At 36.7% G+C, this 27,331-nt stretch overlaps 1 protein-coding gene and 2 pseudogenes across 1 annotated transcript; all 3 read right to left on the reverse strand.

The window, feature by feature from the left end:
* Positions 1–1,572: 1,572 nt before the first annotated feature.
* LOC114899438 lies at positions 1,573–2,295 on the reverse strand (annotated as a pseudogene).
* Positions 2,296–2,409: 114 nt separating this feature from the next.
* Positions 2,410–2,679, reverse strand: LOC114897859 (annotated as a pseudogene).
* Positions 2,680–5,703: 3,024 nt separating this feature from the next.
* On the reverse strand, positions 5,704–27,041 carry BLZF1 (basic leucine zipper nuclear factor 1). Its single transcript, XM_029226835.1, has 7 exons — positions 26,902–27,041; positions 25,746–25,821; positions 15,730–16,169; positions 14,175–14,374; positions 12,257–12,385; positions 10,144–10,363; positions 5,704–6,973 (listed from the first exon to the last, which is right to left on the reverse strand). The coding sequence occupies exons 2-7, from the start codon at positions 25,774–25,776 to the stop codon at positions 6,788–6,790; spliced, it is 1,206 nt and encodes a 401-aa protein (XP_029082668.1). The 5' UTR covers positions 25,777–25,821; positions 26,902–27,041; the 3' UTR covers positions 5,704–6,787.
* Between the last annotated feature and the right edge of the window lie 290 nt (positions 27,042–27,331).

Raw genomic sequence — 27,331 nt, forward strand, 5'->3', positions numbered from 1 at the left:
ATTGAACAACAAATAAACTGTACATTCCTTTACTTCTAAATTATTTTAACATGTCTAGCTGGAACAGACACATAAAAGGGACAGATATCTATTATTAGTTTCTGTTATCATTTAAAAAAAATGCAATAGAACATTTCATAAGGCAGGAGGAGTGACCTCTTAAACAAGCCTGGTTCAAGGCCTGATACAAAGTCCTAATTATGTCAGACTTGAATTTGAATACCTATGGCAAGCTAAACAGTAGGTTAGGCCTACTTCCATGTGTTCTTTAAAAAAAAAAGATAGTAACAATTATGTATACTATTTTGGGTATGTTATACAAAATTATCCAGCTCTTATTGAGAGTTTATATAATGTGCCTGGTATTGTTGTAAATGCTTTGCATAAATAATTTGATCTAATCCTTATAACAACCCTGTTAGTCTTGTTTTGCAGATGAGGAAACCAAAGTACAGAGGTGAGCAGTTTGCTCACAGATACTGAGATCTGAATGATTGCAAAATCCTTTCTGTTAGTTATATTGTAAAGCTTACATACCTTGGTAGACATCTGTGGGTATATAGGACTATACAGGAATCCAGTGTGTGGGAGAACAGTATCCTTGATATGTGTAAGAGCATTTAAGGACTGGAGGACAAAGGCAAACATACAAGTGTGATGGGGAGTGGAGAATTGCTGTAGGAGTTAGTTCTGTTAAAGCTTCAAAAGACAAGGTTCTTATCAACTGGGTATTTGTACCTTAATCACTTGACCCTAAATTAGAAAACACAGAGAACTAGTCAATCCTGTCTCAACTTCCTATAGCACTTTTGAGCATACACCAGGCAACTTAACATTTCATTATAAATAGTCTTTTGTTGTTTAAAGTTTATCCTTAATGATAAAAACCAATTTGGCATTTAAATATTCCACAACACTTTTACAAAAAAAGCTGTTGGAATTTTCATAAGGATTGCAGTGAATCTGTAGATGGCTTTAGGTACTATTGCCACCTTAATGATATTGTCTTCTAATCCATAAACACAGGATGTCTTTTCATTTAGTGCAGCAATGTTTTATAGTTTTCAGTGTACAAATCTTTCACCTACCTGGTTAAATTTATTCATAGATATTTATTCTTTTGGATTCTATTGCAAATGGAATTGTTTTCTTAATTTTCTTTATGGGTTGTATACTCAAAACACAAACATAGGTGATTTTTGTGCATTGATATTATACCCTACAACTTTGTTGAATTTATTAGTGCTAAACTTTTTTGGTGATTTTTTTTTTTGCATTTTCTCTATATAGGATAATATTTTCAAATAGGGGTAGTTTTACTTCTTCCTATCCAACGGGATGCCTTTTATTTATTTATTTTTGTTGACTGATTACTCTGGCTAACATGTCTAGTATAATGTAGAGTAGTAGTAGTGAAAGTGGGCACCCTTGTCTTTTTTTTCCCCACAGTTTAATTGCTTTATGCATTTATTAGCTAATATTAATGCAGCAGAGGGGACAAAAGCTCACAAACACTCCACATATTTCACAAGACGCATTGCAGGAAACAGAGTGACTAGGATCAATAGTATCCTAGGGTCTTGCTGGACGCATTTCTGGGGGAGGTGGACCTCTTATTTCTGGTGGAGGGGGGTCTCATTCCTGGAGGGGGCATGCCTATTGGCATCCCTCAAGTAGGGGGGAGCCCAGTTGGTGGGCCCATGGGTGATCGTATACCAGGTGGAAGAGCCGTAATTCCTAGAGGTGGGGTTGCTCGACCAACAGGCGTGGGGGCAGTCCCCCATCCTGGTGGATATTGAGCTGGGGCTCCAGCAATGCTGGCAGTAGCAGCAACTGCAGCAGCTGCTACAGTGCCTCTTCCCTGTGGGATCGTTACCTGTTGGGATGGCCCCCAACCCCTCGGACAGGGTCTGCTAACCCAGCAGGAGCCTGGGGAATTTGAACACCAGCTGGACCATCTCTGCCAGCTGCCCTGCCAACTCCAGGGCCTCCTGCAGCTCCAGAAAGTGGTACCCGAGCAATGCCAGTATCTTCGGGGGGTGGTCGCTCCACAGTCATGGAAACCAAGTTCTCCCCACACAGTAACACCTGACCCAAAACCCGTTTCTCTTCACGCTCTGCCTGCTTCGCATTCTTTGGCTTGATCTTCCTGAACTCATCACAATCACAGAGGATCAAGTTCATATGCTTGTCAAAAGCCTTGAAGGTGCCAGTGAAGATCTGGCCATCTTGCAGGATACATCTCATCCTATAGTCAATGTGCTGCGGCATCTTGCTGCTCTTTCCCGGAGTCATGATTGCTGCTCCGCCAAATCCAATACCTACAGGAAAGTTTTGGGATCCTTAAGACCTAAGGGAGGGCTGGTTCTTTTCCTCTTGGAATCACTACCCAGGTGTTCCAGTACTGCTTTAACCACCTCTTGGCGCCTCAGCTAAGAATGCCTGTCTCAGTTCCACATGGAATCCCACCACAGGTACTTGCTGCCGCTGCTGAGGCCACCTCGGGTACAGGCGACACTCCTGGTTGCGCAGCGAGGCTGTCCTTCTTCGTTTGACTTGGACTTCCACCTCTGGGATGTGCTGTTCCATGGTCCATCTCAAGTGTAAGCGGTCCCTGGCCCTGCTCCATCGTGCCACTGGCCGCTCCTCAGAACAGAATGTCTCCAGTGCCCGTTCCATTCTGCCTGGGCATCCTTGTTTTGTTCTTGATCTTAGGAGGAAAGCTTTTAGTCCTTTAGCATTAAGTATGATGTTAGCTGTGGGTTTTCCACAAAAGCCCTTTATGAAGTTGAGGAAGTTCTATTCTTATTCCTCCCTCTATTTACTCCTCTATTCCCATTTTTCTGAGTGCTTTTATCATGAAAGTGTGTTGGGTTGTATCAAATGCTCTCTGCGTCAAGTGAAATGTGGTTTTTCTTCTTTGTTCTAGTAATGTGATATATTACGTTGGTTGATAGTCTTATATTGAACCACCCTTGCATTCCTGAGACAGATACCACTTGGTGGTATATAATCCCTTTACTATGATATTGTATTTGGTTTGCTAGTATTTTGTGAGGATTTTTTTCATTTGTATTTGTAAGAGAGATTTTTCTGTAGTGTTTTTTTCTTGTGTCTTTGTCTGGCTTTGCTATCAGGGTAATGCTGGCCTCAGAATGAATTAGGAAGTGTTCCCTGTTCCCTCTGCTTTTATTTTCTAGGAAGGGACTGAGGTGGATTGGTATAAATTCTTTAAATAGTTGGAAGAATTCACTAGTGAAACTATCGGGTCCTGGACTTTTCTTTGTTGGGATGTTTTTTGTTTTTTAATATACTTTATTTTTTAGAGCAGTTTTAGGTTCACAGCAAAGTTGAGCAGAAAGTACAGAGAGTTCCCATATATCCCTTGCTCCCTCCGTCCCTAAAACCTTCCCCAGTATCAACATCCCTCACCAAAGTGGTACATTTGTGGCAATCAATGAACCTACATTGACACATCATCACCCAACATCCATAGCTCACGTTAGGATTCACTCTTGGTGTTGAGAGGTTTTTGATTACGGATTTAACCTCTTGTTATAGGCTTGTTCATATTTCCTATTTCTCGAGTCAGTTTTGGTAAATTGTGTTTCTATGAACTTGTCCATTTCATTCAGATTATTTAATTTGTTGGTGTATACTTGTTCCTTTATTTAAATGAGGTTTGTAATAATGTCCTACTCTCATTTCTGAGTTTAGGTATTTGCATCTTCAGTTTTTCATAGTCTGGCTACAGGTTTGTCAATTTTGCGGATCTTTTCAAAGAACCAGCTTTTGATTTCCTTGATTCTCTGTTTTTCTATCTTATCTCCACCCTAACTTCAATTGTCTTCCTTCTGCTAGTTTTGGGTTGTTTGCTCTTCTTTTTCTAGTTCCTTAAGGTGTAATGTTAGGTTGTTGATATATGAACTCTTTTTTTGTTGTTTAGCTCAGTTAACTGTTATTATTGACACTCTTAAAGCAACAGTTGCAGAGGTGTGCCACTAGTTTGTGGTTATGAGTGTATGTATATAATTTTTTAAAGTTTTTTTTATTGTGGTAAAATATATATTACCTAATTTATGATTTTGACCATTTTTTAAAATGTAAAATTCAGTGTCATTAAGTACATTCATATGTTGTGCAACCATCACCACTATCCATCTCCATAAATTTTCAACAGTCCAAACTGAAACTCTGTACCTAATAAACAAAACTCTCCATTCTGCTTTCCCTTAACCCTGGGTAACCACTATTCCACTTTCTGTCTCTATGAATTTGATTATTTCAGGTATGTCAAATAAGTGGAATCATATACTATTTGCCCGTTTGTGTCTGATTTATCTAGTGTAGTGTCTTAAAGATTCATCTGTGCTGTAGCATATCAGAATTTACTCCTTCTTAAGGCTGAATAATATTCCATTGCATGTATATACCGCATTTTATCTATTCATCCATCAAAGGACATGTGAATTACTACTTTTTGGCTATTGTGAATGCTGCTGCTATGAACATTGGTATACAAATATCCTTTTGAGTCCCTGCTTTCAATTCTTTTGGGTATCTACCTAGAGTTGTAATTGTTGGATCATGTGGCAATTGTGTGTGTAATTGTTTGAGGAACTTCCATACTGTCCTCAATAATGGCTGCACCATTTTACATTCCCACCAGCAATGCACAAGGGTTCCAGTTTCTCCACATCTTTGCCAACGCTTGTTATTTTGCTTTACTGGTAATAGCCATCCTCATGGATATGAAGTGATATCAGTTTGCATTTCCCTAATGATTAGTGATGTTGAGCATCTTTTGATGTGCTTATTGGCCATTCGTGTATCTTTTTGTGGAGAAATGTCTATTCCTTTGCCCATTTTGTAACTGGATTGTTTTTTGGTTGTTGAGTTGTAGCCCTTTATTTATTCTGGACATTAGACCCTTAAAAGATACATGATTTGCAAATATTTTTCTCCATTTTATAGGATGCCTTTTCATTCTGTTATTTCTTTTGCTGTGCAGTTTTAATTTTGATGAGGTTTATCTATTTTTTTCTTTTGTTGCCTGTACTTCTGGTGTCATAGTCAAGAAATCATTGTCAAATCCACTGTCATGGAGCGTTTCCTCTATGTTTTTTTTTTTTTTTACATCTTTATTAGAGTATAATTGCTTTACAATGGTGTGTTAGTTTCTGCTTTATAACAAAGTGAATCAGTTATACATATACATACGTTCCCATATCTCTTCCCTCTTGTGTCTCCCTCCCTCCCACCCTCCCTATCCTATGTTTTATACTAAGTAAACCTAAAGGAAAGGCTGAAGAATCAGTTGTAAATAGTATAAGCTAGATGAAGACTTGAATTGAAGCACATCATTCTGGGGGAAAGATAAATAAATATTCACACTAAAGAAGGCAGAGAAATTTATTGCCACTTGAAACTGTAACTCAGATGAATCAGACCAAAACAAAACAAAACCATTAAGTTGACATTAAAACATATTGTTATTTGATCATATTTGTCTTTTGAGGATTTCTTTACTGATAGGCACTTCTGCAGCCAGTTAGGGTAATTTGGTATAAACATTCTGTGGACATTTTTAAAGGTATATAAAAGGATGTTTGATGATAGCCGGTCATAAGTAAATAATAATATATATGACATAAAAATTGATGAATTGCATTTTTGAGTTTGAACAATGTTCTAGAAAGATCCTTTTTTTTTTTTTTTTTTTTTGCGGTACGCGGGCCTCTCACTGCTGCAGCCTCTCCCATTGCAGAGCACAGGCTCCGGACGTGCAGGCTCAGCGGCCATGGCTCACGGGCCCAGCCGCAACATGGCATGCAGGATCCTCCCGGACCGGGGCACGAACCCGTGTCCCCTGCACTGGCAGGCGGACTCTCAACCACTGCACCACCAGGGAAGCCCGAAGATCCTACTTTCTCTGCCATATTTCATAAGTATCAAATTGGATACTCCTGTTGTGCTGCAATTGTCAAAATGAGCTTAATAGTTAGAATGTTTTTCCTGTATATCAAGTTGCATCCATTCAAAATATGGAATCCCCTGCACAAAACCAAAATGAGAACATGTTTTGCTCAAGCATTTGTTAATATGGCTGTAAAATATTTAAAAGTTTCCTAACATATAGCATTTATTTTGAAAGTAGTCCCTTCACCCACAGTATTTCCATAAGACTCTTTTGTAGCCCCTAAAAATCACCAAAAAGGGAAAGGACTCCTACCCCACTCCCTCCCCGACCCCTGCCAGCTACTTTTACTTTAGAGTGGAGGTCAGAAAACTTTTTCTGTAAAGGACCAGATGGTAAATATTTTAGGCTTTGCTAGTCATACAAACCCTGTTGTAGCTACTCAATTCTGCTGTTGTAGCACATGAAACCAACCACAGACAACAGTAAATGAATGGGTATGGCTGCATATGACCCAAGGCTGTAGTCTGCCAATCCTTGCTTTAGAGTACAGAAATTAATTTGCTTATGTAAAATATATAGCAAGATTAATAAATTAGAGCCTAAAAGAAAGGTACAGAATCTTTCTTTTAGTCCTTTAGGAAAACCATCCTGTAATGCCTGTATTGTCTATTTTAAATATATCTATACAGTTCCACTTTTTTCTTACCCTGAGATATTTATTAAGAAAGGGTAATCCAGAGTCCAGTACATGAAACATCTTTGGGGATATATATTATTTAAATAGAAAGTGATAATACTTCTAGCATGAAAAGAACCCCAGCTGCCAAATAATAATGACTCCGTAGTGTGCCTCCAACATACTGACTGCTAAAGGGCAGTAAGTTCTCCCTGGCAGTTACTGCAGCAATTGAAAGTTATGTTTTCATATCTTGTATAGGGATGAAATCGTCCAATATTTTTCTTTGTAGCAAGTAAGGTGGTTGGTGAAGACTCAGAAAATGGATTATCAGCTGAGCTCTCTGTACAGGTTACCGGATCCAAAATGCGTAGAACCTAAGGAAAATAAGAGGTGATGTCAGATGTATGCAGTAAGGACTGTAAAAGCCCTTGGTTTTATTAATATATAACTACCAATAAGTGCTATTTCATTAGTATGAAACTGCCATAAAAAATAACATCTGAATGATGAATTTGATTAGAGAACTTATGCCTTTTCTCAAAAAGCTCTAAATTTGACAATGATGTCAAGTTATTATATTACCTAGGTTACCTATTTTAAAAAATAATGAAATTACTCTTATGCATATTGATGAAAATATATGAAAACATAAAAGAAAATTAGGTTATATCAATTTTACTATAAGTGATGTTGATTTTTATCTTTAACCAAAAAGTATGCACTACCTTTCTCCCTCAGTCCTTCACTGAACTGCCTGGAATTGGGATTCTGCCTTCATTCTTCTACTGAAATGTTATTTCAAAGTTTTTGATCATTTACTTGTAAAATCAATGGTTTTCATTTCTTTTTTTCTAATTTATATGCAATATTTGATACTAACGATCATGCTTTTGTTTCTTGGATTCATGGACACCATACTCTCTTAATTCTTCTTCTGCTCTGATTTTTCCTATTCTGTTTCCTTTACTGAGACCCACAACAGGAGGAACTCTTGGGTTGAAAAAAATTCTCCAATTAAGGGCAAGGATAACATGGCTGGCTCATAGCTCCTGTTTCTCATTTTCATATTCTTCCAACCATCATCATATGATGAACATGGGTTATTGGGCAAAGGAGGCAGGTACTGGAATTGGAAAGGAATTGGGAAAAGCAGTAGCGGAAAGAGCTTTCTCTCCTTCTATGTAAGGCTTATTCAAAACAGCTTTCAGAAATGGCTTGAGATGTCTGTTTCCCTAGCTCTCTTATTGTCCATCAGGTTTTTTTCCTTCTAAGTTACCAATGTACCCAAAGAGCTATAGCTAATTTAAAAATGTCCTGGCATCATTTAAGAGCTACCATTCTATTTCAGTACCTCTGTTTTTCTACTGGATTACTGATTTTTCAATTTAGTTTTTGATATCCTTCTATTTTTTACGGAACTTGGTTAGATGCTACTGGACAAACAGAGATAAAGGGCTTATCTTAAAGCTGCTTATAAATTTAGAAGGGAAAATTATAACAGTACCCCAACTCTCTATATATGTTATTACATTATGTGCCTTTAGAGGGAGGAACAAAATGCCAAAGGAATACAATTAAAGGAGACCAAGATACCAGTATAGATACAAGGTTTCTAGATTTTAGCCTGAAAGTGATAGGGAAGGATTTTAAGCAGGGTGCCTTTCGGAGAGGTCACTCTATACACAGCAGGTGGATGAGGGAAGGAGTGGGCACTAAAGCAGACATGGGAAGAACAGAGAAAGGGAGTTTACAGCAATAATCTAGCTAAGAAATGCTGACCTTGAAGCAATGTGGCTAAAAGGTCCAAGAGACACTAAGGAAGTAGGACTGTCAGTTTTGTTCAATGAGACGATAAGGTGGATAAAAGATTGGGAGAAGGGGATGTAAACCAAGCCTTGAGGCTACCCACCATTGTATAGTGAAGTAGGAGGGTGTAGGGTTACGTAAGCCAAGGGAAGAGAGTGTTTCAAGATATCAGGAGTAGTTAATTATACCAAATGCTACTGGCAGCAACCAGGTAGGCAGCAACACCATTTCCCAACAAAAAGAATAGAAAAAGAGAAACGATTTTGGATAAAGCTGATGAGTTTAGTTTCAGGGACTGATTCAGTAAATAGCTGAACACCTACTGTTGTACAAAGGATTATGCCAGACCTTGAGGAAATGTAAGACATGAGCTCCTTAAGGAACTTACAGTTTGGGAGAGAGATGGAGAATCAAACAATTGCAATTTAACATGATAAAGAGCTATATTAGATATATATATAGATATATATATCTATATATATCTATATATATATGTACAAAATGGAAGCCTGGAGGAAGGAACATCTAGGTTTGCCTGTGGGATTCAGGGAAGGCTGATTATTAAAGGCAATATAGTGGTTGGGCAAGATGTTGGGAGGGCAGTCTAGGCAGAGGGAAAGTATGTACAGAGACATGAAATACAGTGGCCTATCTGTGGAATGCAAGTGGTTAACACTACTGGGATGTGAAGTGCAGAGGGTGGACACACCTGGAAAATGATACTAGAGAAGGGGAACTGGAATAATGATTAATGAAAGGCCTTCTCTACAATATGAAATAATTCAGATTCAGTAATGAGGGAGACTGGGAGCCCTCTGAACAGCAGTACCAAGAATGATGGGACTGGCATTTTTGAAATAACTCAACTGACAGTAGAGGATGGCATGGAGGCAGGTAAAAAGCAAGGTGGGGATACTGGTGAGGAGGCTATTACTAAAGTTTAGCCTGGAGATCAGGTGTTTGAACTTGGGAGAGGGGATAAATTAGAAGGAACTGATAGGACTTGTAAAGGCAACAGGATTAGAGGGATGAAGGATATAATAATAAAAATGATAGCTACTATTTATTGAGAAATTACTGTACCTATACTGGAAACTGCTACAGGCTTTATATGTATTATTTTATGGAATCCCCAAAACCATTGAGATCACAGTTCATGGAGAGATGTTGAAGATTTTAAAAGTGGAAAAGTTCTGGTAATGACAAGGCCTATGACGGGGATGAGGGTGAACCTGGATGGTTGTAGAACTGTGAGACCACAGTATTTGACAGGTCACCTGCATGAGCCCTCAATTCACACAGGACTGAAGGTACCAGGTCTATACTAATTGCTTCTGTGGAGTCTGGCACATTCCCATCTATATGGGGAAAAAACAAATAACACCTTAGACCAGAAGTAATCAATTATCTACTCTTGATTACTAAATTAAAAGTTCTACACAGTGGTTTTCATATCAAAATGAGCTCAAGAAAAGGATTATCAATGATTCAGTAGCTAAAAAATACGTCATCTTTAAAAACAACTACAACTACATTTTCTTCTCAAGTGTTTGAGAAAATTAAAGCTCAGAGGAGGAAATAATTTTCTACAAGATCCCTAGCTCATTAGTATGAGAATCAAATTTTGATCCCATATTTCCTAACTCCCAATGCCAAGCACTTTCCATTACAACATGTCACCTTTCAATAAGAGGACAGTCTTAGAGGTTCCACAGATCATGAAAGAGAAGTATTTTACCGTTTCAGCCATTTTTTCTGCTGGGGTGCTGCAGAATTCAACTGTTGATGGAAACTTTTTTTGACCATTAGTGCCAACATTTCCCAGAAGATGAGAATTTACTGCTTTTGCCAACTTGTGATTTGTTAACGCTAGTTCTGCTGTGCTGTGAGGTTGCGTGTTAGGGTAGTAAGTTTGCTCTCTTCCCCACTGCAAGGAGACCAAGAGCTCCTCCAACAACCTGCAAAGAACACACATGAGCACTCAATATTAATAAGAGGATAAAATATAAAAATCAAGAATGATGAATAAATGAGAAACATATTTCTGAAATCATATAGTATCTTTCTCCTCTATCTTTCTCTCAGAGTTCAATAAATCAGGAAGTCTGGTAAAATAAGTCAGATTACAGAAAGCACTTATTGATTTTATGGTTATCTGGAAATCATTCAACAAACAGTACATTTTTTAGTTCTCATATTTTAGTACAGGCAATAATAGTATACTCATACAGTATTATACAACTACAGATTTGTGCATTTATTGAGATATTCATACGGTATATGTATATGATAATTTTTTGTGTGAGTTACATTGGTTGATTTCTAAATGATAAACTAACTTATAATGCTTGGGATAAAACCTACTTGGCCACAATCTATAAACATTTTTATATACTGTTGGATTTGAATCACTAAAATTCTGTTAAGGATTTCTGCATCTGTATTCATTAGAGATATTGGCCTGTAGTTTTCTTGTAGTGCCTCTGTCTGGTTTTGGTGTCAAGATGATGCTGGCCTCATAAAATGAGTTGGAAATTGTTCCCTTCTCTATTTTCTAGAAAAGTTTGTATAAATTTGGTTTTATTTCCTCCTTAGATATTTGTTAGTATTCACCAATGGATCCATATAGGCCCGGGGTTTCCTTTACTAGAAAGTTTTTGACTACAACGTAAATTGCTTTAATAGGTTAGGGCTATTCAGGTTATCTGTTCTTGAGTACTCTGGTGGTTTGGGTCTTTTAAAGAGATCGTCCATTTAAGTTGTTGAATTGATTAGCATAGTGTTGTTCATAACATCCCCTTATTATCTTTCCTATGTCTACAGAATCTGTAGTGTACCCCTCTCCTCATCCCTGATACTAGTCATGTGTATCTATTTTTTTCCTGATTATACTGCCTAGAGGTTTTGTAAACTTATCTTTTCAGAGAACCAGTGTTTGGCTTTCTATTTCATTTATTTCTGCTCTCATCCTTTTCTTCCTTCTGCTTAATTTGCTCTTTGTGTTTCTTAAGAAGGAAGCTTAGATTATTGACGAGACCTTTTTTCGTTTCTACAATAAGCATTTAAAATTATAAATTTCCCTCTAAACACTGCTTTAGTTGCCTCCCACAAAATCTGATATTTTGATATATTGTGTTTTCATTCTTCTAATTTCCCCTATGATTTTCTCTTGACCTTTACTTATTTGATTTGTAAGAAATCAACTACATAAAAGTATAAAGTACATTTAAGGAAGACTATCAATTTTGACAGTTCTGGTGCATATAGACATGAAAGTAAGCTCTAATACTGTAGAACAATCCTCAAAAAGATCTCCTTCCGGGCTTCCCTGGTGGCGCAGTGATTGAGAGTCCGCCTGCCGATGCAGGGGACACGGGTTCGTGCCCTGGTCCGGGAGGATCCCACATGCCACGGAGCGGCTAGGTCTGTGAGCCATGGCCGCTGAGCCTGCGCGTCCAGAGCCTGTGCTCCGCAACGGGAGGGGCCACAACAGTGAGAGGCCTGTGTACCACAAAAAAAAAAAAAAAAAAAAAAAAAGCTCTCCTTCCAAAGGAAAGACCGGTATGCTTTTTGGCTTCTACCAAAAACCATACAAAACTGCTATACCTATAACCAAAAATTACTTTTAAATCCAGAGATTTCTTCTATTATAGATATAACTAATTCTGTCCCCAATTAAGAATAAAAGAAGCATGTCTTCTGTTTTTTCAGTCTTTCTCCCTCCCCTGGGCATCTGTTTTAAAATGTATATGCTCAATAAGTTATTAAATGTAGAAATACTAAAGAACTATCTCAATAACAAAAATTGCAGGAGAAAGGAGAAGAGTTCAGAATGTAAACAAGTGCCATACTTCTGCGTAGCTATCATTTCCTGACGAAACTGTTCCCGTTCACTCAGGAGATCTTGTATAGCACTCTGTGCATCACGGTTTTGACGCTGTAAAACCGCTCTGGAGTTGGTTAACTCATCTGCCATAACCCTGGAAAAGATTAAAATCTTACATATAAATTCTCTGACAGTGTTAAGAAGTTAATATACTACCTTTGTGACTGTCATTTTTAAAAACTTACAAAAAAGATTTAATGTTGTCAAATTACTTCTCAGTTTTCAAATCTTCACTAGAAAACATTTAAAATCTTTATGAGCTTAGAACTTATTAAAGGGACTCAATTAAAATATCTGTTTACAAAATGACAAAGGAAACAGTTTTTTAACTTTCCTATATAGTGACTTTGGAATGTACTTCAGTCTTATTCTAGATTAATCAAGTTCTGGAAAAAAATAACATTATTTAAATGTTTTTTAAATACGGAAAATTTAAGAGAAAAAAATGAGTTATTTTTCTGCCATCAATTACTTCTTTGTCCTTAGAAAAATATTAAATATAGAAAGATTTATAAAAAAGCAAAACTAAGTCCTTCTTCCAGTCCAGCATCCCCATCCTTCTTTTATAATCAGTGATCAATAAAGTAACCAATATATTTTTCTAGAAAAAAATAATTTATGTGTATATCAACAAAAAATTATGTGTAAAAATAACTATATTCATATTATTTACAAAAAAGGGATTATTTAATACAAACTTTTCTATAGTTTGCTTTTTTTCACCTAATAATTTATCTTGGTGATTTTTTTTCATATTAGCACACATAGAGCTCATTCCCTTTTTTTTAAAAAAACAGCTTAATGTTTTCTTCTGATTGGATGTACCAAAATGTATTTAACCAATTCTCTATTGATGGAACTGAAGCAAAATTTTAAAGTATTTTTATTCAGCTGAAAATCTTAAAACTAAAGTCTCAGACCATAGTAACCACTGAATTCCTTAAAATGAAAACAATTCTGACATTAGAAGATTAAATCAACTAAAATATCAATAAAGTTTGGTTTAATTATTATTGCCCTTAAAGTGTTACTATCAGCATTGATCAGAATGTTAAAAAAAAGTTATTACAGTAATCTGTAAAATATATGCATGATTTGCTTCTTAAGCTGTTCAATGAGAATTAATTAATATTCATTCTAAGTCAATAAACAGTAAATTCATTTCTCCAAATAGATCCTATAATAGTACAATTAGAAATAGATGTGTGTTAGATGGATAACACCCAGATCCTGTTCTCTAGTAACTCAAAGTTGGAAGGAGGGGATAAATAGACAATCATAATATATAAGAGAGCTTCCCAACTACCAGTGTGTCCATGGGCCTGGTGGTTCTAGGGGCCTGGGGTTCTCACCTCTACTGGAGAGTAGCCTCATCCAGTATGCTATACAGTATGTCATACAGATGTTATCATTTTCTGTTTGTGCATGGTGAGAAAAAGGTTGGGAAGCTCTATTATGTAGTAAAATGAGCTATAAGAACAGAGCACGAGAGACAAAATATGATGTACGGAGTGGCAATGATATTTGAGTTCTCCAGATAGAAGGTGGGGAAAAATAGTCTTTTAAAAAATTTACATATTTATTAATTGCCTGAGTTTACAGTTTTGTTTTGATCTTAAACATTGTAGTAGGAGTGATTTCTACTATAGAAGAGTAACTCAGAATTCTGGAATGAGGGAGGTGCTTTTTGATACCACTTTTCCATTTACGGAGACTGTATGACCATCCAGAGGAGGGAGAGTCCACATCTTAAATAATACATGAGGTACTCTGACAATTTGAATCAGAAATTTTCACACTACAATCTATTTTCTTGCATTAGGGGTCAAAAGTCTGATAGAGCAAAAGCTAGGAAATGAAATACTCTTTAAAATAGAAAATACCTGCTTGCAAGGAATTTACTTCGCCACACATCACACTGTATGGACATCCGTTCTAACTGTTCGGAAAGCTGAGCTGTGTTTCGACCTAGGGCTTCGTTTTCTAAAATAAGCTGATTTTTCTCACGGGCTAGACGTTCAAAGTGATATTGAAGATCATCCCCAACAGAAGCCACCAGCAGCTTTTTTAACTCACGATTGACCTGGAGGAAATCATGACCAATACAACAAGCTCAAAGTGATGCCAGTGACTTTAATGTAGCAAAATGAACAAAAGAGAAACTGTGTTTCATGTAGTTTGGACCTCCATTACTAAAAGTGTGTATCAAAAAGTGATATTAAATATTTAAGTTTCATAATGTATATAACCATGTCTATATCTCTATTAATCTATAGTCCATGTGGTTATAATCTGAGCCTCTTATTATAAGAGTACAAATCATTATCATAAAAATTACAAACTGCCTCCAGTCAACACTTAAAGGCAAAAAATTAGAAAAGTGAACCAATAAATTTTGCTAAAAGATATGACAGAGTGTTTTATAAATCTTTTCCAACATTTAAAAATTGATTTCTTTGTGCCTTGGGATTTTTAAGAATTTAAGCAAAAAAGCAATTCACATGTCTATAAGCATGTTCTTCACACTGTTATCAAAAATGCAAAAAATTAAAACATAAATGTCCAATAAAAGGTATTGGTATATGGTGCAGTCATTGAAGAACACTGTTGCTATTAATAATGATATTTTAATAGAATATCCTGTATTAACAACTAAAAAACAACTAAAAAAAGTGAGTTACAAGGCAAAAATATACTCAGTATGTATAATTATGCATTTATAGCCAGATGGTATAATATAGGTAGCACTATTTTCATTATTTTTTCTGTATTTTCTAAAATGTTTACAAATAAATATGTACTAGTTTTGTAATTTGAAATCAGTTATTTAAAAATATATTATTAAATATATTAGAAACATATTTGAATGACAGCCACTAACCATGGTGTCACAAAGACTAACATCTAGCAAAAAGATGTATAATCTAACAGAGAGGCAAACTGGGGCTGGTAAGGCCATTACTAAGATGTAAAGATTAAAGAAAGTGAATCAAGCACTATCGATAATTTTCCATTACAATGAAGACACTGATACTTATACCACCATTTTCTTTATTCTAAGTATTATCTATACATAGAAAAAATACTTGGAATTTATGGATTCTTAAAGCAAGGATTATTAACTAGTCTTACTTAGTGAATCTCTGGTTTGCAAGTTCATAACTGTAACCTCCTTTACAACTTGTAGGTGGTCTTGTCCAAAGTACCTCACATTGTCCAAAGTACCTCATACTTCAACCATGTTTAGAGGATAAGTTCCCAACATAAACTAGTTCTATTAGAGGCACTAAAGAGAATGAGAAATTTAAGAGGAAGTTTTTTAGATAAATGACAAGTTATAATGACATTGCAAGAGGAAGTATTGTTTTCTAACATGCAGGCTCAGAAGGCCCAGGTATAAAGAGAGGTACTCATTAAACCTATTAAGGCTGTTCTTACCTCTGACTGTACTCTGAGCTGGTTTGAAAGACCTTCTTTGTCCTGTAGTAACCTCCTTTCAGAGTTCTTGAGCTTTTCCAATATATTCTTTACCTCGGATAGTTCCGTTCTGGGTTCTTCAACTCCCTCTGGCTGGCCAAGGAATTCTCCTTTATGATGTCCCAGAGACTTAACCTTTGCATTTTTGTTGGGGATATCATGGGTTATAGCGGCTTTGGGAACTAATATTCTTACAGCTTCGACTTCCACTGCTTTTTCAGCGAGAATCTTCCCTAGCTGAAGAACGCCTGGGCTCTCTGATGGAACTACTTTCTTTCGTGGACTTGGAAGGATGTGATGCTTTATAGGTTGGATTCCAGGAGTAACTTCAGTAGATTTAGGTGGTTCCTCAGTTTCCATTCCATCTCCCGCTCCTCGAATTGGGGATGAAGTAAGGATGACTATAGAAGGGAAAACAAAACATAACCTACTTACTGAAAAGAAATGCCAGGAAAATGCTAAGACATGCTTTACCCTACATTCAGAATTCCTGGTACTGAAAAAAAGGGAAAACATTTAGAGTAAAAATTTTCAAAACAATCATGTGTCAACAAAAGATGAACAAAGTCTTACAGGTTCAAACTTTCCTTAAGTAAATGGTTTCTCTCTTGGCAGAAACTGCAAGAGATTTGGAATCAAGGTATTCGGCTTCAACTTCTACTTCCTAGTATAATCCTAAGTAAATAATGTAACCCTCCATGAATCTCTATTTCCTAATCTGCAAAATGGAGATAGTAACAACTATGCTACAGGGTTGTGGTACGAAACAATGTAATAAGATCAAATGCCTGGCACGTTGTAGACAATAATATTAAATATAAAAATAAAATAAGCTATGTATATACGTATTTGAAAGTGTCTACCTCAAAATAGATTGACCTGTTTTTGTGAACTCTTAGCAAAGAATGCTTCACAAGTTATCCAACCAGATTCCTTAATGCTCTCTCTCCTAGACCTTTGTTTCTGCTATTTCTTATTCTATTAAATGGCTTCTTTCGACACTTACTGTGATTCTCACTTATCCCTTTAAGAAGTCAGCTTAATCTCTACTCTGCATTAAATTTTCCCAACTGTTCTAGTTTACTCTCTGAATGACTATGCTACTTACTATCTCAGACATTCAGTTTGAATCTTAATCATGAACCATAATTATCATTTATGGGTTTTGTTATATGCTAAATCTCACTTTCCCAATAAGTCTGATAAGCACACTACGGCCAGGCATCATGCCCTCAACAAGTGGAAGGAGCATGGTATTATAGAAATGACATGAACTCTGGGATCAGCCAGATCTGGTTTTGAGTCCCATTTCCACCACTGCTACCTGTACAATCCTGGACAAAATCCTGCAATTATCTGAGCTTCAGTTTCAGCCTCCATGAAATGAATTTAACAATACATCTAGGGTTACTTTATGTCTTAAATGAGAAAATGGTTAAGTAACAAATAAACATTTATAAAAGATTTACCATGTGCCAAACACTATTCTAAATACTTTACACATAACTCATTTATCCTTACAGTAACCCTTTGAGGTAAATATAATTAGCTCTATTTTATAGATGAAAAAATAAGGCACAAAGAGGTTCAAGAACTTGCCCAAAGTCATACCACACAGTTAGTAAGTAGAAGATGCAGAATGCAATTCTGGGCAGCCTAGTCCCAAAGACTGAGGCCTTAACCACTGCACACACTGCCCCTTCAAGTGTCAAAAGTGTCTTGCACAGAAATGCAGACATTCAATAAATGGTAGCTCCCATTCCTTTCCTCTGTAACACTTAATACATTGCTGCACACATTTACTAATTTGCTCAATTAAAATAATCTCCCGTCTGGGATTCCCTGGTGGCGCAGTGGTTAAGAATCTGCCTGCCAATGCAGGGGATATGGGTTTGAGCCCAGGTCCGGGAAGATGCCACATGCTGCAGAGCAACTAAGCCCGTGAGCCACAACTACTGAGCCCGCATGCCACAACTACTGAAGCCCACATGCCTAGAGCCTGTGCTCCGCAAGAGAAGCCACCGCAATGAGAAGCCTGCTCACCACAACTAGAGTAAGCCCGCGTGTAGCAATGAAGACCCAATGCAGCCAAAAAAAAAATCTCCCCTCATATAAGACAAACCTGGCTAGCCGTCCTTAGTTTTAGATAACCTTTGGAAGGCAGCTATGCTCACCACTATACTACCATTGCTCCAGTCAAATAACAAAAATTTTGTTTCTTTTCTCCTATTTTACCTTACCTCAAATTAAGCAGTGTAAGAAGTTTCACTGAGTCATCTTTCTCCAAGAAAAGGCTAATTTCACTAATTGATTCAAGAAAATAAGTGGTTTAGAGCTTAGAAAGAATGGAGGATCTGCTAGAATGGGAAATGTTGCAACCTTGGGGAAATGGCTGAGATGATACCTAACCTACATGGAGTTGTTGAATTAGTATATTCAGTAACATCCCTATGAGCTACAAGTTAGATTCCTTGCCATTTTACAAGTCCAGCATACATCTGAGAAAATGGAGGCCAAAACCTAGGAATGGTAATAATTAGCTTTTATTCAATTTACTATGTGCCAAGGACATAGTTCTAAGTCCTTCAGATGCATCAATTATCATTTAATTTTTACAAGTTTCATGGGGTAAGCACAATAGTACCCATTTTGTAGATAGAAACAGAGGCTATGAAAGGTTAAATAGCTTGTCCAAATCATCAGTGTCAAACTGGGATTTGAGTCCGAATATGACTCCAGAGCTAAGCTGTTAATTGGTCTGGGAGGCCTTCCACAAACAAAACTATTGCCTCATCAACCTTGAACTTACTGCCTCTGCTAACAGCCCTATTTGTCAGGTTGCAAGAGCCCACAGAATTTATATAACAGTTATAGTGAACTTAAAAAAATGCAGATCTGATCTGCATCAAACCCTTGAATGGCTTCCTATCACTCTCAGAATAAAGACCAAGATCCTTACCATGGCCTATATGGCCCTTGGTGATCTGGCCCCCTGTCTATCTCCTGGGTCTCAATTTATGCCATTCACTCCCTCAGATCCTAAGTTCCAGTGTTACTTGCTTTCTTTTAGTGTCTCAATAGGAGCAAATGCCTTCCTCTTCCTCTGCAGACATTTCTTCTTGGAATATTCTTGGAATCTTCTTCCTAACTTCTCCCCTACTCATCCTTCAAAGCTCAGTTCAACCTTTCCAAAGGGAAGCCTTTCTCTAATCTTCCATGATTAGGCTAGGTTCTTTGTTTACACGCCCCTAGAGCAAAGACCCTGCCTTTCTCTGTTTACCATTTATCAAAATGGTAAACATTTTTTTCAGTGTAATTAGTTATATACTATTTGTGCCTTCCACTAGGATATAAGTTCCATGAGGGTAGGGACTATGTGTCACTCGTTTACCACTATATTCTTAGTAAAGTGCCTTGTACCCAGAACTCTCTATCTGATAAACAATACATGGAAGCAAGAGGAGGGGAAAAGGATAAGCACATATAACAATGGTGATGATAAACTTTTGAGTTTTACAGGCAACAAACATGCTGCTTGGTGCCTAATATTAGCCAGACATTGTATGAAGTAGTGGGGACCTCTATGCTTAAGAAACTTACTATCTAAACTTGAGGAGACAGGACATAACATGTAAAAAGATAACATGTGTTACTGGGTAATATATAATAAGTGTGCAATAAGTGGTAGAGACATATTTCTACAGAAATTTGATTTCTACAAAAATGTTAATTGAACAATCATGGACTATTGATCAGTCTTTGGTGAATTCATTACTATCTAGCCAAATCATATATTCGTATGATTTGAATATACATTTACAATGTTGTGTTAATTTCTCGTGTACAGCAAAGTGATTCAGTTATATGTATGTAGACATTCTTTTTCATATATTTTTCCATTATGGTTTATTACAGGATATTGAATATAGTTCCCTGTGTAGGTCCTTGTTGTTTATCCATTTGATATATAATAGTCTGCATCTGCTAATTCCAAACTCGCAATCCATCCCTCCCAGGTTTCTACTTTTTAATAAGCTTATTTAGCTTCTTCTTCCAAACTTAGTTATATAGATACAGAAACTACAGAGTAGAACAGATTATTATCATACACAGTCACATATCTTCTGGTTTCTATTACTATTTTTTAAAGCATTACATTATTAAAAGATATTAAGAAGAAAAAATTATGTATATTCTAATCATTCTAAAATAACTTTTCATTACTTCAAATTTCTTCAATATTTTTATATACTTATACTCGTAATTAACTTTATAAGCTTAATATATTTTTCTGTTTTGCTAGTCTTCATATTTTCATTTTATGACTATATTATTCCTTCAAGTTAATATAGCACTATTTAATTAATTACTATTTTATTGTTGGATGTTTAGACTCCAATTTTTTATTATAAAAATGCTTTAGTGAATATTTTTATGCCTACAGGTTTTTTTTTTCAAATTCTTAATTATTTCTTTTGAATAAATTCCCAAGAATAGAATTAATGTGCCAGGTGAAGATCTGCATTGTCAAACTGCCTCACAAAATAACCCTACTGATGTATCAGTAGATCTATTACTTATGTCTTTATTTAGTTTTATTTTTTGCATGCTCCATATCCATGAGCTAATGCAATGCTTAAAAGTAAATAAGAAAACATTCTAAAGTGTTTAGAATGGCACAGTAAGCACTCATTAAATGTTACCTCCTATTGCTTTTATTATTATTATTTAAAAAAATCTAATAACTTTGGATCTTGATTAAGGGGAGAAAAAGCTTAATATCATAAAATATAATTGTGCCTTTTATTCTCTTATGCTAAAGTTTTACAAAGTTATATCGTCAGACTTTAGGACTATTTTTTCATTTATCAGATTTTTGGGGACTTTTTCCTAAGTATGTAGTAATGTACTGGGAATCCTGAGTTATGTTACACAGGAGGTAGAAAGACATCTGAGGTATAATTAAGGTGTTCTATTTAACAAAACGTTTTATATTAAAATATTTTGTCATTTCTATATTAAATGTTAACTAAGACATACCCTGAGCTTTAGGACTGACTCTACTTTCAAAAAGATGAACAAAGGAATACTTCCGAAAGTGAAATAAAGGGTTTGGTACTTAGTTCATGCTGTAGCACATCAGCATGGAGAAGGAGAATTCCCACTGAACTGTTTTAAAAATAAAGGCCTATTCCCATGCTTTTAAAATATGGTTTCAAGTTTGTCTAACTCTATCTTGTGCAAATTTAATTTTGTCACTAAGACATCCTGGCATTTAAGAAGTAATGTAGAGTCATGAATTAACTACAGATTCACAATAAAAAAACACAACAAAAAGACACACTAGAGCTATGCCATTCAGGCCCACTGAAGCTGAAGAAATAAGAAGCAGGTGTGACATCTGTTAAGATTAAATACGATTTCTAGGCAAGTCGTAACATTTTTGAGTTGGAATTTTAGGTAATGGAGATTCAAGAGCAAATCACAAAATGGTTAATGCTAAATTTAAAAGGCAAAGAAACAATGGGTATTGAACAGAAATCTCTTTTCAAACAAAATTGCCCTAAAATTCCAATCAAGAAATTCAATCAATTTGGTTCAAACTCAATTTACTCTTCCTTTATTTAAACTGTTCTACTTACTCAAGCACTTGTGAGTCCCAAAGCTGTACCATATCTCACAGGGCAGCTCCCTCTTTGTAACAAGTGTGCTTCTAGCTACTGTGCATGGGCAAGGAGGCAAGGGGGAGTCAGGGCTTTACATTTTCTCGCCCAGTAACTTACTTTCATAATTCTATTTTTTCTGTGACCCACATAGAAACCTTTATTACATATGCACTAGGCCCAATCCAGGGCACATTCATGAGCAATTACCTTCAGTCAAGTGGGATGACAGTGATCTATGGTACCAGCTCTGTAATTATGAGTAATGTTTAAGTAAAGCAAAACATCAATCCCTTCCCATTCTTTGAAGGGAAACAACAAAACAATTCTTCAATTACTCATCAACATTAACTTCCACCTGTGATCACTTATCAACGAATTAAAACATATCTAAGCTTTATGGCTCATTCTCACTGCCTTTACCCCAAATTGGTGAAATGTAGCAAGAGAACAAATAATACTGTTCAGTAGGGGTTGGCAAACTTTTCCCATAAAGGGTCAGATAACATTTTAGGCTTTGTGGACCATGAGGCAAAATTAAGGATACTACTGATATACAGGCATTTATATATGAAGAGAAAAAACAAAATTTTAAAGATGAAATTCAAATTATAATTATTGAGTGAAGTTTTTTTGGGTAATATAGGTTTAATAATGAAAAGAATAGAGTTCTTTTTTACTTGGGATAACACCTGGCTTAAGTGAGATTCAAAGCTCGTGTTCCCTATTATCAGACTGCCTGCAAATATTCTCAGCAGGCCCAAGAGCCATAAATTGCCAACCCTTGCTCTAGAATACTGAGGCAAAAAGAACATTATTTTATAGTCTGTAATGAAACAAACATTTCTCCTTTTTTGATAAGACTGTAAATCTATGGAGACAGATACTCAGAGTCAGCAGGATGGTACAATAAAACTAGACTAGACTCTAAGTCAAAAACTTCAGTCTCCACTGCCACACATTGTGTGACCTTGGGCAAACCACGTAACCTTACCTCTCCCCCCCCATCCTACATTGCTTTCAGAATAATGCAAATAGAAGAGTGTCTCAAAATAATTTGTTTCTTTCCTAAACTGTTGAGATCTCCTCAGGGCGGGGACTGCCTCCTAATCTTGGTATCATCAGCTTAATGAAATGGTGCTTGGTGCAGAAAGGTGAGTAAGTGCTTATGGAAGTTCATCAATGTTAACATTAACACACCACCTAGAAGATTTCCTTTTAACATCCAATAACTAACTCATTTAAAAACTGCTCAATTTTTTTCCTCTACACGAAATCATTAATTACTAACTCATAATCTGACAAGCTTCTCAGATCGTATGCAGATTCAGTTATAAAACAGTAAAATTAGGGATCATCACTTGGTAATTTTAAATTAATATTCTTTTATATGTCACCAGTATCACCCAATGAAGTTTACTTACCACTAAATTAGAAAAATATGCTATAGGCAGTGGACTTAAGAGTCAGGCCCACGTTTACTGACGTGGAATCCAAACGTTCCTTTTGTCACAGGCCCCGCAAATAAAAGAGCTTCCCGGTCAAGTAAGTGTGGGCAGTGCTGCATACCACATATATCTCTTTGGAGCTGCACATACCACATATATCTCTTTGGAGCTGTACATTAGTATATTAAAGGCTCTGAAGGGTCCTGTAGTATAATCTCTCCCTTAATCCAGCATTTCTCTAATTTATCTGTCCATGGAATCCTTTTTCACCTAATAACTATTGTTCCACAGACTTAGAGTTAAAAGTTAGACTATTTTATGGAATTATAAATATTTGAACATCTCAGACCTTCCTATTTGGTCTATTTTCACTAAACTGTCTGACTTTAATTCCCTTTACTTTTAATTTCAAACCTTGCTTCCCCAAAAAGTTTTGGATTCAAATTCTAATTTTCTAATTGTTCCTATTTATTGCATGTTTCCCTTTCAAAAAACCTTAGCAGCAAGGACACATCCCTCTCATGATGACAGCATTGCTCAAATGTCTGCTGAGAAGAAGTTCTGTCCCTATAAGCCAATCTTGCTTCTTTTCTGAGGCAGTTACAGGAAATGCAGGCAACTGACAAATGTCAACCATAGAAGTGCACCTTTTCTCAGGCCATGTGATACAAGTAACTGTTCTTCACTAACAGCTAAAATGATATTAAACGAAGGATTAAGACTAACAGCTGAATTATCTACCTCACTGTGAAATTAAGATCAAATGAAGTAATGTATGTGAAAGTGCTTTATAACTCTAATCCTCAGTACAAACAAGTAACAACAAATAAATAATTTCACAGAGGCCTTGCAATAACTAACTTCTAATTACTAATGATAATGTCGTATTTAGTTTTTCGTTTTTTGCCAAGTACCATGCTAACTGCTTTCATAGTAGTTATGATTTAATTGCTCTTATTTCCCATTAATCCCCAGCTTATTACTTTCATTTCAGTTTCTGGTTTGCTTATTCTAATAATATAAAAAGCCTCTGGTGACCTGAAATGCTCTTGCACTCAGCTGAATCAAATTCAATTAAATATTTATTGGCATGATCTTTGCTGTCTAAACACATTTAAACCCCCTTTAAAGAGTTTGCTTTTGGAGATCTGCTTGCTGTAATACTGGCTTCTAGAAAATAGTTTCCCATCTCTCACTGACAGCTCCAACCTCCACAGCTCACTCTACCCAAGAATAACCTGAATCAAGAGGAGCTCACTTTGGGACATGCTAAGACTGTTATCTATGTCTAAGTGAAGATAATCAGTAGACAGTAAGCTACAAGGGTCTGAATCACAAGGAAAGAGATCTGAGCTATAGATAGATTTGGAAGCCATCCTTATAATTACTAAAGCTGTGAGAGTAGAAGACAAGGAGGGCTGAAAAACATTAATATTTAAAAGATAAACCAGAAGAAGAGGAGAATTAAAAAGAAACTATAACTGGAGCAGTGGTGTCCAACAGAACTTTCTACAATTATAGAAATGTTCTATATCTGCACTTTCTAATACAATACCCACCCGCCACATGTGGCTATTGAGCACTTCAATGTGGCTAATGTGACTGAGAAACTGGATTTTTAATTTTTTTTTTTTTTTTTTTTTCCAGTACGCGGGCCTCTCACTGTTGTGGCCTCTCCCGTCGCGGAGCACAGGCTCCGGACGCGCAGGCTCAGCGGCCATGGCTCACGGGCCCAGCCGCTCCGCGGCACGTGGGATCCTCCCGGACCCAGGCACGAACCCGTGTCCCCTGCGTCGGCAGGCAGACTCTCAACCACTGCGCCACCAGGGAAGCCCTGGATTTTTAATTTTTAAAAATACTAATTTAAGCTCAAATAGCCACATGTGGCTACTGCATTGGACAGTGAAGGGCCATAGAGTAGATGGAAAATAAGAGTAAAGTCATGGAAATCAAGGAAAGAAAGTATTTCAAAAAGTGGGAATGATCAATAGTATGAAATGTTATACAAAGGACAAGCAAGGCAGGACTAAAAAGTAACTACTGTAGTTAGCAAATGTTCTGAGTTGAATTGTGTCCCACCCATACCTCAGAGTGTGACCTCATTTGGAAATAAAGTCATTGCAGATGTAATTAGTTAAGATGAGATCATACTGGAGTAGTGTGCACCCTAATCCAATATGATTAATGTCCTTATAAAAAGGAGAAATTTGGACACAGAGACATACATGCACAGGGAGAATGCCATGTGAACAAAAAGGCAGAGATCACTGTGATGTGTCTACAAGCCAAGGAATACTAAAAATTGCCAGCAAACCACCAGAAACTAGGAGAGAGGCCTCGAACAGATCCTTCCCTAGTGCCTGCAGAGGGAGCATGGCTCTGCCAACACCCTGATCTTGGACTACTAGACTCTAAAACCATGAGACAATAAATTTCTGTTGTTTAAGCCACCAGTTTATGATACTTTGTTACAGCAGCCCTAACAACCCAATGCAATAAGAAAAAGGTCTTTTATACCTGAGAGTTGTTTGTCCATCTACCCAAATCTTTAAAAATGTACATTCTTATTATTTAAATCTTAATCTTCTAGTGGACAGAGAACATAGCTATAAAAATTTGCTTTTACACTACTGTTTAACAGTAGTAGTCATCTAATAAATACTACCAAATAATGTTACTATTCACCTGTATATCTGTAGTACTGAAATGTAAACACTGCATTAAAAAACAAACATGAAGATATATGAAATACAAATGGTTCCCAAGGGCTCTATGGGGTTTGGTTACCTGGCTCAAACAGTCCTTCGTCCTATCATCATAAATTTCATGTTTTAAAAACAATTATCAGCAAAAGAAGAACACTTACCTTTGGTTTCTAAACTTTCAAGAGTAGTCATTTTTTTCACCAATAAAAATGTACCCCAAGACTTCTACTAAAAAACCTAAAAATGTATAAAATGAAAGAATTAAAACAATACCATATAAACACATTCACTAAGTCCCCGTAATTTATATACTGTGATATTCTCCTTCTGCATTTAATAAGGCTGCATTTAGGAGGTGCCCCTTATAGCCCTTTCTCACAAGGTGATATTGTTATGGTTCCCAAATGTCTCAAAAAAATTAGGGGTGGTTTATTTTCAAATTTCTGTTTCAGTGTATACTCTAAATTACCACCAGTATATTCTAAATTATCAGATGTGTGTCCTTAAATTTAGCTCAGAAAGAGTACTATAGTTACTGTAGAGGCTTTTGTATCACTGATATGACACCAGGAATTTAAAAGTAATTATGTTCTCAGTAGACATTATTGACACTATTTTGTTCACTATATATATATCAGAGAGGAGCTTCTGTTCAGATGTTTAACAAGCGACAAAAAATTCATGATAATTTGCACTTCTTGGTAATAAAATTAAAATGGCATAGCATATGCTTTCAGAAGTGTATGCATGGCCTTACAGTACAGACTAAGATTCAGTGGAGAACGTGAGAAGGAAGGTGATACTAATGCAGTGATTATGAGTATGATGAACTGGACACTGGATGACAAATGGTTTCACCACAAAAATGATCACTCGGGTACTCGATATAACTTGGCATAGCGTCTCCCACGACTACGTTCCTCAAAAGTCACAAACCCTCCTCCTATTGTTCTGAAAACAGGTCTCCAAAGACCCTTCGAAAGAGCAGTGAGCCCTCGGAAGATGCGCAGCGAAATGTACGAGTGCAGCGAAATGTACGAGCACAGCCAATGTCGGCCGACAAACACCAAGGGAAGGGGGTGAAGGATGGGTCTGGAGTGGGTAACAGGTATGAAGGAGGCAGGATGGAAGCGACAAGCCTGTCAACCTCTGCAGTTCCCAGAAGTCGAATCCCAAGTTCCGTGCCTGTCTGAACAAGCCTTCCTGGAACAACAGGCAACCTTTCCTTACAAAGCGACTGAACACCAAACTTCAACTCAGACCGCCGTCCCGTTCCAAAATGCCCTCTTAGTTACACAAGTCCGTTTTTGGACTTACCTCTCAGACTCTTACTCTTCCTATTGCAGGGGCCCTCACTTTACAGGTTCTTCGTCTAGATCTCACTGGGCTAACTTCTCCACACACAACTCTTGCACTCGGAAGCCAATTCGCCCAGGCCTTGGTGACATCAAGCTTCTGGTTCACAAATAATCACTTCCGATTACTCAGGGTTTCGTTTCCGGCATACTTTTCCAAAAGAAAAAGGTAAACACACTCTGTGGTGCGTTTAAACTCAAGTAACACAGAACATCTTCTGTAAGACTTCAGTAAGTGAAAACCGGATGAACCCTTATTAAAAAATAAAATGTAGACTATTTGGACCCTAGCCGCGTATTAGTTTGAACTTCCGAGTTATCTATCGGCCAAACGGAAGTGATGATGCTGGCACGAGGTAGGCGGTGTTCCGTCGCCCCAGGCGACGGAGTGA

This window comes from Monodon monoceros, unplaced genomic scaffold (assembly GCF_005190385.1).
Source record: "Monodon monoceros isolate NGI ecotype Baffin Bay Population unplaced genomic scaffold, NGI_Narwhal_1 Super_Scaffold_18, whole genome shotgun sequence".
Classification (NCBI taxonomy): domain Eukaryota; kingdom Metazoa; phylum Chordata; class Mammalia; order Artiodactyla; family Monodontidae; genus Monodon; species Monodon monoceros.